The 18,736-nt window shown below is 40.4% G+C and overlaps 1 protein-coding gene across 5 annotated transcripts in view; it reads right to left on the bottom strand.

The window, feature by feature from the left end:
* Positions 1 to 2,415: 2,415 nt before the first annotated feature.
* CBLL1 (Cbl proto-oncogene like 1) overlaps positions 2,416 to 18,736 on the bottom strand; it is a 41,005-nt gene continuing 24,684 nt past the window's right edge. For 3 of the 5 annotated variants that reach the window (XM_063927073.1, XM_063927074.1, XM_063927075.1), the window contains exons 2-7: positions 12,555 to 12,722; positions 11,496 to 11,596; positions 8,075 to 8,158; positions 6,850 to 6,923; positions 6,389 to 6,430; positions 2,416 to 3,842 (exon numbers count right to left, since the gene is read on the bottom strand). In XM_063927073.1, coding sequence (XP_063783143.1) covers positions 2,810 to 3,842; positions 6,389 to 6,430; positions 6,850 to 6,923; positions 8,075 to 8,158; positions 11,496 to 11,596; positions 12,555 to 12,722 — 1,502 coding nt within the window. In that variant the 3' untranslated portion in view covers positions 2,416 to 2,809. Of the gene's footprint in view, positions 3,843 to 6,388; positions 6,431 to 6,849; positions 6,924 to 8,074; positions 8,159 to 11,495; positions 11,597 to 12,554; positions 12,723 to 15,038; positions 15,163 to 18,736 lie in introns of those variants that run through there. The other 2 variants (XM_063927071.1, XM_063927072.1) reach the window with 2 other exon arrangements.

Here is an 18,736-nt window from a genome sequence, read left to right as displayed (position 1 = left end):
GCACACCAGCTAGTCCTAAAGCTTTTACTTTGTGCCCAGTCTCCTGCGGAGCCGCTATTCCCCATGGTCCTTTCGGAGTCCCCAGCATCCACTAGGACGTTAGAGAAACACAAATGCCTCACCATAATTAGGCTACTACTGACAAGCCATTCTCACAATAAACCACAGTAACAACCCAGTGTGCCAAAGGAAGACCAGTACCAGATAGGGAGTAATGCTTTGTTTGGTCCTGAGGAGTAGGCCTCTGGCTTGTATCTGTAAATACCAGCAGAAAACGCATCTGCAAAACCCACTGCAACTCCATTCATAATTCCTTCTGCAGACGCATGTTAGATTTTGTGCTTTCCGAAGCCCTCCTTCCCTAGACCCGACTATGTTGTTTGGCCAATGATTGCTTCCTCTGCAGGACAGATTACATTTTCTCTTTCTAGAACATTGCTCAAAGACAATGTTTGTCAGTAATTTTGCACCTTGAGGTAGCAACTAACCTGCATTAGTTACTGGCACTAGGGAATCTCCACTTGCAAACCCTTATCATGCAGCTTTCATCCTATATCTTACCACCACTCAAAAGTTAGTGATTGCAGCTACCCTATGCCCATAGATAATTTCTTTCATAGATCGGAGTTCAGGTGATATTTGATATGTATCGGTGATGTTGTTAATGGTTTTGTAGGTAAGGAGAGTAATTTGATTTGGAGAACACAGAGCTAGTGTAAGAATCTGCAAAAAAGTACTGCAGATGTGATGCAGCAAGAGGAAAATCACACATGTGACATGACACAAGAGATGAAGAAGATGGGCGAGAAAATGCAACTTTTTCACAAAAGATAAGACATTTTGATAACATTCTGTATTTGAGAACCATGCCCTCAAACTGGCATGATGTCCTAGGCAGGTTTAACTTTTATTAGAGACTAGTTCAATGCTGACAGCTGTATGAACCCAAACGGAGCAACAATTAATTGCACCATCTAGTGACCACCAGTGCACAAAACACTTTAATTCCCCCCATAGAAGTGAGGAGAAACGTTAGCCTTTTAACAGAGAAAAAAAAAAAAGAGAGGGAGAGAGAGAATGAAAAGAATCTGGCACAAATTAAATACTCTGTGTAATTAACTAGTTGCCGGCTGCTTTCAAAATGGTTGGTGATTACTTAACCGCCAACAAACAAAATTTCAAAAGAAAAGAACAAATAAAGCGCTGGCAAACAGTGTACGTTTATCAAATAAACTATTTACTATTCACAAAATCTTTAAAATTGCATATTTAAAAACCATACATACATAATATCACTTATATTTGGACCATGAATATCTTAAGTTTCCTTATCATCAGTTATAAGAAAAGCACTATTATTTCCAAAGAAAGGATCCACATTGCTGCAATAACCAACATTGCTATATATTTTTTTAAATACTGTATGTTTTGATACGATTTGAATTGGTGCTTTTAAACAGCATATTTTTTTCTCTTGCTATTTTTGCCATGAGAACTTTTAAGTTTGCCTTATTTAGTACAGACAATTTAGGCTCTTTGGAAAGAACAGTGCTTTTCTTATTGCTGTTGCTAAGGAAGTTTTAAGATATTCATGGTCCGAATACAAGCGATATTGAATTTGTGAATGTATCTTTACACCAGCCGGTTATCTGTATGTTTTTAATTATGCGATAGATTTTGTGAAAAATAAAATAACTAAAAAGTTTATTTGATTAATTTACACTGTTTGCCAGCACTTTCTTATTTGTTATTTTATTACGTAAGATGCTTTGTGCCCCATACCATTACATTAAGCCTGATGTACATTGCAGCAGTAGAACACTTACCCACCACCATCGGAAATAATCGAACGGCTAATGAACATGGATAAAATGTAAAGGGACATGATTGCAGGATGAAGTTTGTTTTTTTGCAATCCAGTTACATCATTCCCTAATCTGACGACAGAATTCAAAAAGTTTGGCCAAGCTTCAAAACTTCAAATTTAATTACACAAAATCGGAAGCTTTGAGGGTTTGGGACAGACAAATCAAGACTATATGAACAGATAAATCAGATATGCTTATTATAACTCAGATTAGAAGAAAAGGTACTGTACTATATGTTGAGAGAAACTGGTAGCACATTATAATCAAGAAACCAAAAGCTACTCGCTAATGATGACATGTAACCATAAAAATGTAGATTGTTATTTTAAATTGTCTTTTCTTCCAAACAAAAATGTTTGTTTTGTTTTTTTTAATTTATAAATATAAATTGCCAACTTCTTAAGTGTCCAGAAAAATAACACTAATAGGAAATCTACTTATTTAATGTCTTCACATAGCAATAAAGCTTTCTAATGTACACTTGTATAGTCCTAACCATTAAATGTATAAAACAAGCATTTTCACAAAATATATATCAGAAAAATAATTCTAGATAACAGTATTTATTTATCAACTGGTATAAATACCAGACTACAGTATAACACAACTGTACATCTAAATATACATTCATTCTGAACAGTTTCATAAAAGCATCACAACTGATACCTATAGATGTGCTGTTAACACAAAGCAAGATTCAGAGAAGCAAAGTGGTGGAGGGCATTAAATGGTAAGTACTGTGTACTGAAATACATAAAAATCACTTTGCATTATGTATACATAATGTCATGATTAAGAATGTTTTGGTTAAAGATCAATGCATGAGTAAAACAATATGTATGCACAAGAATCCAAAATAGATTTACAAAAGTCAGTCTATACATATTAATGTAATTTGCAAATTATGCATAAAAATAAATCCAATAGTCAATATGCATAGATCACTGGTAATACGGCCTGTATCGAGCCTGATCAGGGTGGTGTGGTCCAGGAATAGGGGCTTGAGTGGGAGGACCCTGCATACGTGGAGGTGGTGGTGGCCCTCTTGGTGCAGGCCATATGCTTGGACTCATTCCCCCAGGCTGTGTGAAAGGTGGACTGAGAGTTCCTTGCTCTTCATTAAACTGTGGTAAAGAGTTGGGATTGTAATGATGTGGAGGAGGGGCATTTACAGGTGGCCCACCATGTTGTGGTGGTGGAGGTCCTGGAGGAGGATGATTCATGTATGGTGGCATTTGAGCAATTATATGTCCAGGAGGAGGTGTAATTGGTGGTGGAGCACCTGTCATAGGTGGTGGGGGTCCTTGACTGTACACCATGTGAGGTGTACCACCTGCTTGAGGTGGGTGCTGCATTGGATGACTTATCGGGGGTGGTGGTGGAGGGGGTGGTGCATAATGTTGCTGCGGAGGCATAATATGGTGAGGATGGGTTACAACTGGTTGACCAGGATACTCAGGATGATGGAGAGACGGACCAGGTGCCTGAGGAGTTTCTCTAGCCCCAGAATTTGAATCATCTTGAATAGGTACGGTTATTAAATTGCTGTGTTTTCTAGTATTAATTCGGAAAGCATCTTGACTAACAGGGCGTGGTGGTGGTGGTGCCATGGAAAGTTCTGCAGGAGACGCCCGCATATCTTCATGCTGCTGATTAAAATGCTCATGAGGCACATGCTGAATTGGGGGAGGGGGCATCAGTATGTGCTGCTTTGGAGGCATGTGACTCAAATGGTGCTTATCTGGAGGCATTATAAAACGATCAGCCATATCTGCAGGGGGTGGGGCCATTGGAGGATGGATGGGTTCAGGTGGCGGACGATTGGTTGGCTTTGAAGCTCTCATATGTCGATGATTGATATGAGCCTGTAAGTCTCTCTGCGACAAATATGTTCTCTTGCATCCTTGAACAATACTGCACATAAAGAGAGATCCACGTGCACACTGCTCTATTCGCTGGACAGGATCATTACAACTGGAAAAGAATACATACATCTTAGTTTAATAGTTTAAAAATGTAGACTTATGTCTTGGCCGACTTGTATGCGCCTTTTACAGTTCGTGATGCAAACACAGATTCACAAACCATTCCAGAAGAGAAGTATCCTATCTTGTAATTAAGAATAGAATCAAGGCAACAAAACAGCAGCTAGCATCTGTTCTGACCTTATTAACTGATGATAGCTATGAAAGTTTTTAAAGCTTTACATATAATGGATACAACTTAAAGGAAAACCCCCAGTAGGAGTGTTAGGTTTTATTTAGAATATAAACATTTGGACACTTATGATAATTATTCAAATTAAAGCACATATTTTGTAATACTTTCCCATTAGAAAAATTACTTAAAACTTAATAACAAAATACAGTAAAACCACTATCATGCAGAATGATATAAAGGAAATGATGAATCAAATACATCTTATGTGAAATTAGATTCTTTCAAAAATCTTTCATGGAATGAACAAAGTTTACAATAAGGATAGACTGCCCACTGTATTTTTCAGAAAGACTAATTTCACCCACCACCACCCCAAAAAGTGAATAATAATTTTGAAATAAAGAACCGCATGGTAATGTAAACTGTCTGCATGTGGTTTCAGATACATTTACCAAATGCTGCGTTTCACTGTATGCAAGTTATGCTGCATTCAGATCGCAAATGCCGGATCCTACCCGGTAAGAGAAACGTGTACTTACTGGGTGGGATCCGGCATTTGCGCTCCGTTGCTGGCTTTCCGATCCGGCAATATACCGGGTCGGTTGCCATAGCAGCGGAGGGCGCAGCAGCAGCAGGTGCGGGGGTGGAGGCGGCGTCGGGAGATGAGCTCATCTCCTGCGCCGCCTCTGCCTATGCTGTGAATGGGAGCCGTGTCGCATCGGAACGGCTCCCATTCACACTGCGCCTGACCCGGTAATCAACCCGGTAATAACCCTTCTTTTTTACCGGGTTGAATTACCGGGTCAGGCGACCCGCTAATTCACCAAAGGACCTTTCACATCGCACACGAACCCGTTCCGACACGGCAATATGCCGTGTCGATACCGGGTTTTTAGTGCGATGTGAAAGGGGTATAACTGATACAGCAAGATGTGCACAACACAACGAAAGACCACTGCAGAGAGTAGAGTCATCATATTATATTATATATTACTGACTTTTGCTTCTAATGCACACTATTCCAGGCCGGAGTCATAAGTAACATGAGAGCAAGATTTACAAATAATGTATTAAATGACAAAACAACTTCATAATTTAGGGTAAATATTTGTTAAATCCCACAGACACACTGCCATACCCTCCAACTGTAGCTTTTTAACAAGTACAGTACCTTTTGTCATGGTCTATACGGATGTTTTGCTCTCCAAACTTCCATTGAAAGTATAGGAAAAGGGGCGTGGCCCTTCACCAGTGGCCACGCCCCCTTTTCTCATTTGTACCGATTTTTATGTGCAATATGTTGGAGGGTATGCTACTCTTGTACAGCAAAGTATTGTCTTTTCTTAGATGTATGTATATATATATATATATATATATATATATATATAATGTTTTATAAGTTATTGTATGAGTAAATGTAATTACACAATACAACCAAGCAAGCTATTCTTAGCATTCTTCTGTTACTGCAGATGTAATATTGCTATGTGTGGAAAGAAACCAGTCTGCTTCTAAGGCTGTTCATTTGTCAGCAACACATTACAACTTCTAATGTGTCCTGTCACTGAAACTGCAGGTACACGGAGCAAAACAGCAGAATGCATTGCATATTGGCCATCATTCCGAGTTGTTCGCTCGCTAGCTGCTTTTAGCAGCATTGCACACGCTAGGCCGCCACCCTCTGGGAGTGTATCTTAGTTTAGCAGAATTGCGAACGAAAGATTAGCAGAACTGCACGTGAGAAATGTCATGCCGTTTCTGAGTAGCTCCAGACCTACTCCCATCTTGCGATGAATGCAGTCTGTTTAGTTCCTGGTTTGACGTCACAAACACGCCCTGCATTCGGCCAGCCACTCCCCCGTTTCCCCAGCCACTCCTGCGTTTTTGCCTGGCATGCCTGCGTTTTTTTTAGCACATTCCCTGAAAACTGCTAGTTTCCGCCCAGAAACACCCACTTCCTGTCAATCACACTACGATCACTCGAGCGTTGAAAAAACGTCGCTCAAGCTTGTGTAAATCTCCAAAGTTGCGCATTTTTGCTGTTTTTTCACTTGACCGCTGCACTGCGAAAATCGGCAGCGAGCGAACAACTCTGAATGACCCACATTGTCTTTATGTACTAAGAACATATTTGGAGGATGCCTCCTCAGTGTACCATTTATATCACACTAAGCAGCTCTTTGTACTGAGGCATGCAGCCTACAAAATGACTACATCTGCTCTGAACATATTTATCTTGTAATCTAGGTCCTTGAACATAATTTTTACAAAGATGAACAACATGAATAAGGCATTCCACCACCACCACCAACCAACCCTGTGTAGTGATGCAAGAAAATCACTATTCTGTCAGAACCTACCTCACACGTTTATAGGTGTCAGTACTTTCTTCAACAAGTGTTCTTTTGGGAAGGGGAAAGAGAGACATTACACCACAAAATAAAAATAAAAGAAATAACGATATGCACATTTTTAGGATCCACTGTGTAAGTGGCAAAACAAAAACAGTAATTGCTGGGTACAACATTAAATATGTTAGAACAAAAACATATAACCCATGTGATGTTTCTATATAGGATTTGACAAATATGCTCTGACAATGTAAAACAAGGGAGGTATATATTGGGCAATAATTAAAGTATAACAAAGAGGGGGGGGGCAATATTGAATGTGTGAATTCGAAATTAGTGTTGCCTCAATACGATTTATAATCTCAATGTAAACACATCAATGTAAGGGAGGGAAACATATTCAATATGTAATAAATATAAAATGCCAAATAAACTAGTGTATTGGGGCTGAAATACTAAGTTCAACTCACCCTGGGCAAAGCTTATCGGCCTTTTTCTCATGTAAGAGAGCACAGTCATAACAGAAGACATGCTTGCAAGGAATCTGGAATGCAGAAGGACAAAAGCAAGGAGTACATACATAACAGCATATGTTAGTCAGTGAAATGCATATGCAAATGCATTTCATTGTTACACAATTTACTGTGCAATCAATTCAGTTAACAAAATGCCAAACATAATAATGTGATAGCCAAAGATGCACGGTTCTTCAATTGCAGTATAACTGCACAGACAGCTATCAGATACCAGCAGTCTCACAAATTAAAATTGCTGCCATTTTCAAATAAGATTAAAAGTAAACCAGTGTCTCTAAAACAGTCTAATTACAGTGGGAAATGCAAAATGAACATATTTTATGATCACCTCCAATGTTTCGGCTTAGTACAGTTACCCTGTGGTCCTGATTGATTAGGGGCTAGATTTACAAAAAAGCAGCATTTGTAAACTGCTGCTTCTCTGCGGGTGTGAAGAGGAAATTGACAGCGGCAATAACAGTAAGGGTAAAGTCTGACATGGTTTACTCTTAAAGGTTAGTGTCAAACCCACCAAGAAGTGGCAGTCGATTCAGAAATATGGCCCCAAGTATTTATGCTACAAATAATGCTTCCATATAATTTAGGATTGGGTATTTATGCTATAACCTACGATACCCTTTCCCTATATTATCAATAATATGACTGCTTATATGGTAAATAAATATTGTGCTGCCTATGATTAATCCCTTACCGCAGCTTTTACTTTCTAACATAAGGTGGACAGATTTAGTGCTAATATGCAGTTAAAATTATAATGTAACAAATGAAAGAACTGACTAGATGCTCTAATACCTTTTACCTTGGTATAACAGTACCAGTCTGGAATGCATAATTACAGACTGGAGGGGACAGAAAAGGAGAAGTAGTGTCGATAGTCTACACTGAGCAATTATGTCCTATTAAACTCTGTTATTTCAACTTGCTATATCCATGAACACAATCAATAAATGCAGGGAAACATTTCTTTATATACATTTTTCTGATCATTTATGACAATTACAGGGTAGAGTCCTATATTCATTTTGCTGATCATGAAAATCTGATTGCTAACTTACACTTTAATTTCTATGCTGCATAGAATCCTACCAATAGCCATGTAAACAAAAATATGAAAGCAGGAAATCTAAAAAATAAATAAAAAACAAATCCAGTTACTTACCATACGGCCATATATCTTGATGGGCAAGCCACATTTGTCACAGAAATGAACAGGCGTATCATCCTTTTCTCCAATAAGGTTGAGCTGTGAAAACATGCATGTTGACAGGTTTACAGTAATAAACTAACGGTGTGTACACACTGTGAGATCCTTGCTATGCCCGATTTTGACTATGCGATTTCCCTTGAACTCCCCCAGAGCCCAGAAGCAAATTTTGACTATCTGTACTTTCGATTTTGTCTGTGTACGATTTTGACTAAGTGCCAATTTTGACTATACTTTGTACTAGATCAGAGGTTCTCAAACTCGGTCCTCGGGAGCCCACACAGTGCATGTTTTGCAGGTAACCCAGCAGGTGCACAGGTGTATTAATTACTCACTGACACATTTTAAAAGGTCCACAGGTGGAGCTAATTATTTCACTTGCGATTCTGTGAGGAGACCTGCAAAACATGCACTGTGTGGGCCCCCGAGGACCGAGTTTGAGAACCTCTGTACTAGATAGTGCACTAGATAGTCAAGATTGACTTGCCTGCACAGTCTATCTTTTCTTGCGGTATCGCAGCTGCCCTACACCTTGCAATTTCCACTAACGTTCCTTGCGATTTCGACTATATAGTCAAAATCGAAAGGAGAAATCTCACTGTGTGTACACACCTTAAATTTCACAGATTTATTATTATCAGTTATTCATATAGCGCACACATATTCCGCAGCACTTTACAGAGAATATTTGGGCATTCACATCGGTCCCTGCCCCAGTGGAGCTTACAATCTATATTCCCTACCACATGTACACGCGCACAGATTCATTCTAGGGTTCATTTTGTGTTGGCATCCAATTGACCTACCAGTATATTTTTGGATTGTGGGAGGAAACCGGAGTACCCGGAGGAAACCCATGCAAGTACGAGGAGAATATACAAACTCCGCACAGCTAGAGCCATGGTGGGAATCGAACCCATGACCTCAGTGCTGTGAGGCAGTAATGCTAAGCATTACACTATCCGTACTGCCCATAACAGAGAAGATACATGGGGGTAAATTTACTAAGGTGGGAGTTTATTAGATCTGGCGATGTTGCCCATAGCAATCAATCAGATTCTATCTATTATCTTCTAGAATCAGCTAGATAAATGTTAAGCAGAATCAGATTGGTTGCTATGGGCAACATTACCAGTTCTGAAAAACTCCCACCTTAGTAAATTTACCCCATGGAGTAATGTACAGTATGACATTCAGTGATACATGCATTTCTTTGACCATATCACAACACTAACATGGAGGTAATGCACTCTTTCAAAAAGGTCATTGTGCTTAAAAGGCAATTTCTCATAGCTTCATAATCTTAAGGGAAGGGGTATTTTGTTGCCCTTTATTTATAACAAATGCACTATTTATCCTTGTCACAAATACATGAATATACACCTACTAACTTATATGCAAGCGGTGCTGCTCCTTGTGCCTGAATACTCTTAATAACAGAGAACCTCCAGACATGGCACCATGGGAGCCACAAATGGCTGCCTCTTAGACCCTAAGAAAATCCAGTAATGACTGACCAGATTAGTTTTTGTCAAGTCCATTACTCTAAAAGGCAGACAATAGTCCGTGTCTGCGGTAATTTCTAAATAACATTTACAAGCACATCTGATCCACACGCTTTATTTTTGTCCCAATGTTCAGAGCTCAAATCCTGTGACAGAAATGGTATATATTTAGCCCAGTATACCAAGAATTCTGTTCATTTTCTGGCCCATATAGCAGAGAGGGAGTTTGCCAAGCAGGATCTAGAAACTATGAAAACAGTGGTTATGTTTGGCATAGTCAAAAATATGCTAAACATATCTAACATTTTTTTTAGTAAGGTTATTGAAAATAAAATGATAAATGGCTAGTTAACTGCATTAACATATGCATGCATGCACTGTTTTTAGTCAGCAGCCAGTTAATCTAATAAAGTCCAAAGTAGAACAAATAAAGTGAAAACAAATAACTTTAAACTAAGCAGCAAACACAGGTGATCCATTACACACCTGAATTTGTAGACAATTGAAAAAAATAAAAATGGTGATTCACAATCAGCGCTGTGTAGTTTCTTTAACTGTACATATTGTGATAAGTGACATAACACACAAAGGGGTATATTCAATTAGGGTCGAAAGCTGCCGTCTGTCGAAAAGACGGCAGTTTTCGACTTTTTAAGGTCGAATCGTGATTCGACCTATTCATTCCCAGCTGTATTTATTCGACAAGTCGGGGAATTCGACTTGTCGAATAGTATCTGAATCGGCGGTATAGCTGCCGATTCACGTACTTTTGAGTGAAACGGGGCCAAATTCGACAGGATTTGGCCCCGTTTCCGACCATCTCAGTCAGACATAAAAAAATGTCGGACTGAGATGTGGGACCCGAGAGGAGGAGAGACAGGAGAGAGCAGCGCTACAGCACAGCGCTGCAGGAGGGGATGTGTCATAGCCGCTCACGGCAGCGTCCACCCGGCTCCAGCAAGTGAGGTCATGTTTGCTGGAGCCGGGTGGACACTGCCGTGAGGTCTGGGGGCTGTGAGACATCCTTCTGCAGCGCTGCTCTCCTCCGTCTGCCCGCAGCTGTCCCCGCTGGTCTCCCCCCTCTCCTCTGCTCACAGGTCTCATCTCAATTCAACTTTTTTTAAAGTCGAATTGAGATGAGATTGAATAGGGGTTGTCGGATCCATTCCGACAAATGCATGTCGGAATGGATCCGACCCTAATTGAATATACCCCAATGTCTTATTTCAAGTCAATTTAAAGTAAAAGTAGTTAATCCTATTATCTGCTTCAACATCTATAGCTTTTGGAGAGGGAGTTTATAATCTAGTACTTCACTTTCTACTCTCAGACACTACAGGCAGATTCACTTAGCGATGGGCTGCCATTGTGCAGCTCACACTGCGCTCAAAAGGGTGAGAGCAGAATCTGTCTTCTGCAGTTAAAGCATGGAAGCTGCCGGGACCCATTCCGGCAGCTTTCCTCGCCTAATGTAATCTACACCTACTGTATAAGGGTGTTCATAGTGCACTGACCTTTGGACCTATTACACTATATTTTTTATTATTTCAGATTGTATGTCACTTATCGTGAGTTGTACAATTGAAGAAACTACACAGCACGGAGTGTGGGTCAACATTTGGAGAAAATCAGAGTACCCACACTTAGAGCCCTGGTCAGTAATCAAACTCAATAGCCCCAGTGATATGAGACAGCAACGCTAACCACTGTGCTGCCCAATAATGCCATAACGGAAAAATTTTTTTAGCATCAACATAGATTTTACGGTTTCATAGTACTCTTCACCACTGGAAGGTACATAAAAGGAGAAAAAATAAAAGCAGTGAACAATAACACATACTTGAAAAAATGATGCCAGTATCATCAAGTACCTTAAAATCCCAAAACAGAAGCGCTGGAAATCTTCGTTGATTGCCAAACATATCATTTCCTTTATTATCATACCTTTCTTCTTCATTATAATCAAAGCCTTCTTGAAAGAAGAAGAAAAAAGTTACAACTGCTTTGAAATATTAAAAATGAAATCAGTACAAGTACAGCCTGGTACACACTGTGCTGATCTCTCCCGTACATCAGATAAACGCTCCAATCCTCAGAGATTATGTTATCAGTGTACCCCAATATATACGGAGCTTATATTTAGTTCAGTGTGTACGTTTTTCTATGGGCTCAGGAAATAGAACATCTTCATTATTAAACCGCTCATAAGGAGTCCTCCCGATCCGACCATTGCCAAGACAGTTTTAAGCCGATGGACAGCTAACGCTCCTGCATACACACCTACACAATTATCAGGCAGACCAGCCAATATCAGGAGATTGGCCCAATAATCGTATACCTAGCTTTACACATTACATTGGATATAATTTTGAGGTGTAATCTTATTGGTACAAAAGTACACCTCAAGATGTATATTAATAACACTACTGTTTACATGAAGACCCTAGAAAATAAAACACAGATGTCTATAAGTACATATTAATGTAGGCATAAGATAGTTTTCTTTAAACAAAAATAGTGAAAAATAGAAACAACGCTGGGGGGCTTTTGGATAAAGCTGTGTAAATTATTTTGCAAATTCTTTTATATATTATAAATTTGCAATTGATTCACTTGATATGGTTATAGAATAAATGTCATTGAATTTTAACTTAACCACAGTTTACACAGCTTTATTTATCCGAAAGCCCCAACCGCTGTGTCTATTTTTCACTATTTATATTTAGCCTTGCACACTCCTTTAAAAGCTGCCATTAGTTGCATCGTCACAGCCTCTTTCTTGTTAACGTTTTTTTAAACAAAGCATACAATGTTTCCACATATAACTCTGTTAGGTTATACAATGTTTGTGCCTCAATGTAAAAGATGAATGTATCAGATGAAATTCTAATAGATAAGTATGCTATACACTAATGCATAAAACATTCTACCTTCTCCACCTTGCTGAGGCTTTGCAGGTATTCTGTTCATATTTCTTGCAGGCCGAGGTGATAGTTTACTTTTGTTTGGGTGTTTTGAAATTAGCTTAATTGGAATTCTTCGTCGGACATCCAATCCACTCAGGGATCCCATACTGTTTGTACCTTGTAAATCATTGTCTAAAAGAACATAAAAGTATGAGAAGAATCTGTGATCAGTATATTGACGCCTTTGCATTTTACATTCACTTTTTGAAAGGACATGGACATCTAAGCATAGGTCAGCATGTACGAGCAGGATTTTTTTTTTTTAAAGACAAGTAGGCCCATGTGTCATTTTACTGTGTTTGTTTGTAGCTTCCAGCATTCTTCAATAATCTTTCAAGCACGCAGTGTTACAACTATCAAAAAAAGAAATACATTTTCACCACCCTCCTTGTCCACCTTATGACCATCTCTTAAATTGGGTACACACATGGCGATATACTCCATGAACAATGTCATCAGTGTGTTCCTTTGAACTCCCGGGCAAACGATAGAGTGCAACACACTGAACGATATCGGTAACGATATCGTTCAGCAACGTCACCCACCCACCATCCCAAACATGCAATTTTGGATGATATAGCCAAAATTGACCTGCATGTACAGACAACAGAACACCTCATTAACGACCAGCGGGAGCGTGCATCGTTAATGATATTATGCATATACACTGGACGATATTACAAACTATATCTCTCAGAATGGTCAAAATGAGTGATATTGTTTAAAAATATCGCCTAGTGTGTTCCCAGCTTAAATGGTCTTTACATTCAACACGCACATGTTTTCAAACCTCGGTATTGTGAAATACTTTCTGTCCTTAATGTGTACTCCCCAGTACAATATAGGACCATATAATGTTATGGTGCATATTTATAAAAAAAAAAAAAAAACACATTCAAGGAAAACTAATCGGATAAATGTATGGGTAGAGAAATAATGGGGCTGTATATGGAATAGTAATGAAAGCATATTCTTATCTAGTCGGGAGTCATAGAAAGTAAAGGTGTGTACACACGGTGCAATATGCACTTAACTTTCCTTACGATTTTTACTATATATTCAAAATCGTAAAGGAAAGTTAGTATATATTGCACTGTGTGTACACAGCTTGCATCGGCATCGCAAGAAAAAAAATAGACTGTGCACTGCAGGCAACCCAACATTGACTATATCGGTGGGGCCAGCCTCCGGCCCCGTCGAATAGTCAATGTCGGGCTGTGCGGCACATCGCGCCACGTGTACACAGCATTACCCAAGACAAAATCAATATTCAGTCCTTTAGGGCAGGTGATGTCTAAATGTAATATCCATTTTGCATGAGCTATATTTTTACTTGTTGGGGAAAGAGGCAGGCTAATGTTTTACATTTACTCTCCTATATCTTAATTCTTTTATATATTTTTTTTTTTTATCCCTGCTCCTCTTGGATGCGGATTATTAGATTTACACTAAAAAGGTCTATAGTCAATAATATCCCTTTCCACTAGAAGTCTCAAGTCTGACCCGGGATTTGGAACATGGTTCCAAGCCAGGTCAGACCTGAGGAAGACCCCTTTTCTACAACGGACTATCCCGGGTCGGCGCCATTTACACTGCACACGGGTGCAGTGTCTTCTGGTTGGCGCTTGGAGATGACATCATTTCCAAGCGCGGGGAAAAAACGGCAGATCGGGAGCCTCTAGGCATGGCCTCGGTCCCATAAGGACACGCACCCAATGCGATGATGCTCACCATCACGCTGGGGGCAAGTCCAGCACTCTGGAAGCTGCTGGGCTGCCCCCAACCTCGGCACACACTTTCCCAGCCAGCACTGCGAGTCCCGGGTGGCATGAGCTGGGTAACCCATTTACACTACACCCTTACCCGGGTCCAACCCAAGTAGCTACCCAGGTAGGATTCACGGTTTGTTTTTGGGTTTTTTAAGAGGGAGCAGTTTCCACTACCAAAATACCCGGGTCACTGCATGCCCCCATGCACAAACCCATTTTTTTGAGCTAGCGGAGAAGGGGTATCAGTCTACCTCTAATGGTAGGCAAGCATTAGGTCGACATAAAATATGTACACAGAGGGAAAGGTCGACATGTAAATGGACAACATATAAAAGGTAGACAATTGTTTTTTTTGTTGTTTTTATTTATTAATTTTTATTTATTTTTTTGGGGGGGGTGTTTTGTCACTTTTCTGCCACAAACAAGCCCCATTAGTGTACCACATCGCCTCACATAGCTCGCTATACTTCATGCAAGGTGCCACAGGTTACTATTCCCAATCACAGTCAAAGTATGAAAAGTTGTAAAACAATTTAAAAAAATAAATACATTAAAAAACTTGGGTCTACCGTGTGTCGACCTTTTGAACAGTGTACTTTTTACATGTCGACCACAAAACTCAGGATCATTAGGTGGCCTTTTTTCACCTCTACCATGAGATTTCCAGGATCAGGCTTACCACCTCTCCGACTGAGAACATCAAGTCTGCCCCTGGGTCTAACCCTCCAGATGAGCAGGGAACTGTGGGGGGAGAGCACCAGGACCAGGCTCAGCAGGGACATCTCCATTGGTTCTGAGTGTGCTCTCCACATTCTCATACCCACCCGTACTATGGGGGTAATCTGAGTTGATCGCAGCAGGATCTTTGTTAGCAGTTGGGCAAAACCATGTGCACTGCAGGGGAGGCAGATATAACATGTGCAGAGAGAGTTAGATTTGGGTGTGGTGTGTTCAATCTGCAATCTAAATTGCAGTGTAAAATAAAGCAGCCAGTATTTACCCTGCACAGAAACAAAATAACCCACCCAAATCTAACTCTCTCTGCACATGTTATATCTGCCTCCCCTGCAGTGCACATGGTTTTGCCCAACTGCTAACAAAAATCCTGCTGCGATCAACTCAGAATTACCCCCTATATTCTTAGCAAAATAATGTTATCCCAATTTTCCTTCTGCCACTGGTTGCCTGCAATTGTTTTTTTTTCCTCCGTTTTTTTTCTCTCTTCCACCTCCACTGATTGCACACCCTGCCATTGCGCCCTACATACAGGGTACATCATACTACTACACAAGTGTCAGTTTTCCCATATATGCACTGGGCCCTTGTATGGCTCACCTCCCACAGTGTAATCTTCGTAGTGTGCCCAAAATGGTTGCCCCATCTGGTACGCTTGTGGATGTGATGAAAAATACACAGACCTGATGTTTTTTTTTGGGAAACCTACTCTGAAGTTTAGGACTCTGAAATCACCCCCATTTTGTGTCATCTTTTCTAGGGGGAGACTATTCCACCCTGGGTAATCCTATGCTGTGCGCCCAAGATAGCTGCCGCACCTGGTACTTTGTGAGGGTGGAATACAGAACCCTTGGTAGTTATTACCCAAAATGCCTACACCAATCATGCATTATGCTTCTGTGTGCTTAAGATTTTCTTTTATATCTGTGTGGCTTATCTATTGCTGTATTACTTAAATCTTCTGTATTATGTGCATTGTTTTTGATGTCTGTAAAGTGCCTTGAGTCCTGTTGGAGAAAGAGCGCCATATAAATAAAATTATTATTAAATATTATTATTATTAGTGGTAGACCTTTTTACCGTAGATCTATAGTCCGGATACCGTTCCTCTTTTACTACAATATTGTGTGAAAGGATATTCTACTATATCCAATCTGAGAATACAGGTAAGAGGAGCCCGTTATAATCCTATTCAAGACAGCATTTTGGGCCCCTAAGAAAAAAATATATATACAGCTATTCTGTACAGGTAATACACAGACTATTTCAGTACAAATATGTTAGATCCATATTTTCTAATACATAAAGCGCGGTAGCCAATTAGCAGCGAAAAATGTAGCAGCCATCGCAGATCGCGTTATCACACCTATCTCCCAAAAAAACAGCTTGTCGCAGACTGCACGCTCACGTTTTTCGCACTTATCCTATTCCAAAATGGCGTAAACGGGATTTAAGCAATAATTCTTGCTGGCAAAACCAGAAATAAGTATAGGAAAAAATGGGAAAATCTGCCTGTCCCCCCCCCAAAAAAGCCAAACTAATATAGGAAAATATTATAGAAGTCTATTAGTGGCCATAATAAAAGTATTTTGTGTAATTAAATTGGGTCAAATGTTTGTTATAAGACTTTAAAAAAAAAAAAAAAAAAAAAAGTGTTACAAAATTATAGGAAGCTATTTTTTTTTTTACAGCAAAATAATTGCTCTCATTAAATTTGGGATACATAAAAATGGGTACAAGTGTATATTTGGATCATTTTAGCAGACTTAGAACAAAAAGTGGAAACAGACTAATAACTCCCACCTGCAAGTCTAAAAGCACTTGTCCCACTTATAAAGCACCCCAATATATCTGTTCCATATCTTGTACCCCAATTTCCATCACTTTGCATTTTTTTACCCCCAAAATGACAAGCCATTATTGACTATTTAAAAAATTTAAACACCTAATTAGTAATTCAGGAGGGTGTCCCAGGGGTTCTAAATCAAATCCCCACTACTTATCACCTGCTCAGAGATGGTGAAGAGAAAATAAGAATTTACTTACCGATAATTCTATTTCTCGGAGTCCGTAGTGGATGCTGGGGTTCCTGAAAGGACCATGGGGAATAGCGGCTCCGCAGGAGACAGGGCACAAAAGTAAAGCTTTCCGATCAGGTGGTGTGCACTGGCTCCTCCCCCTATGACCCTCCTCCAAGCCAGTTAGGTACTGTGCCCGGACGAGCGTACACAATAAGGGAGGAATTTTGAATCCCGGGTAAGACTCATACCAGCCACACCAATCACACCGTACAACTTGTGATCTAAACCCAGTTAACAGTATGATAACAGCGGAGCCTCTGAAAAGATGGCTCACAACAATAATAACCCGATTTTTGTAACTATGTACAAGTATTGCAGATAATCCGCACTTGGGATGGGCGCCCAGCATCCACTACGGACTCCGAGAAATAGAATTATCGGTAAGTAAATTCTTATTTTCTCTATCGTCCTAGTGGATGCTGGGGTTCCTGAAAGGACCATGGGGATTATACCAAAGCTCCCAAATGGGCGGGAGAGTGCGGATGACTCTGCAGCACCGAATGAGAGAACTCCAGGTCCTCCTTAGCCAGGGTATCAAATTTGTAGAATTTAGCAAACGTGTTTGCCCCTGACCAAGTAGCTGCTCGGCAAGGTTGTAAAGCCGAGACCCCTCGGGCAGCCGCCCAAGATGAGCCCACCTTCCTTGTGGAATGGGCATTTACATATTTTGGCTGTGGCAGGCCTGCCACAGAATGTGCAAGCTGAATTGTATTACACATCCAACTAGCAATAGTCTGCTTAGAAGCAAGAGCACCCAGTTTGTTGGGTGCATACAGGATAACAGCAAGTCAGTTTTCCTGACTCCAGCCGTCCTGGAACATATTTTCAGGGCCCTGACAACATCTAGCAACTTGGAGTCCTCCAAGTCCCTAGTAGGTGCAAGGCACCACAATAAGCTGGTTCAGGTGAAACACTGACACCACCTTAGGGAGAGAACTGGGGACGAGTCCGCAGCTCTGCCCTGTCCGAATGGACAAACAGATATGGGCTTTTTTGAGAAAAAAACACCAATTTGACACTCGCCTGGTCCAGGCCAGGGCCAAGAGCATGGTCACTTTTCATGTGAGATGCTTCAAATCCACAGATTTGACTGGTTTTAAACCAATGTGATTTGAGGAATCCCAGAACTACGTTGAGATCCCACAGTGCCACTGGAGGCACAAAGGGGGGTTGTATATGCAATACTCCCTTGACAAACTTCTGGACTTCAGGAACTGAAGCCAATTCTTTCTGGAAGAAAATCGACAGGGCCGAAATTTGAACCTTAATGGACCCCAATTTGAGGCCCATAGACACTCCTGTTTGCAGGAAATGCAGGAAACGACCGAGTTGAAATTTCTTTGTGGGGCCTTCCTGGCCTCACACCACGCAACATATTTTCGCCACATGTGGTGATAATGTTGTGCGGTCACCTCCTTTCTGGCTTTGACCAGGGTAGGAATGACCTCTTCCGGAATGCCTTTTTCCCTTAGGATCCGGCTTTCCACCGCCATGCCGACAAACGCAGCTGCGGTAAGTCTTGGAACAGACATGGTACTTGCTGAAGCAAGTCCCTTCTTAG

This window comes from Pseudophryne corroboree, chromosome 6, assembly GCF_028390025.1.
Source record: "Pseudophryne corroboree isolate aPseCor3 chromosome 6, aPseCor3.hap2, whole genome shotgun sequence".
NCBI lineage: Eukaryota > Metazoa > Chordata > Amphibia > Anura > Myobatrachidae > Pseudophryne > Pseudophryne corroboree.
This window is presented reverse-complemented; position numbering and strand designations above follow the sequence as displayed.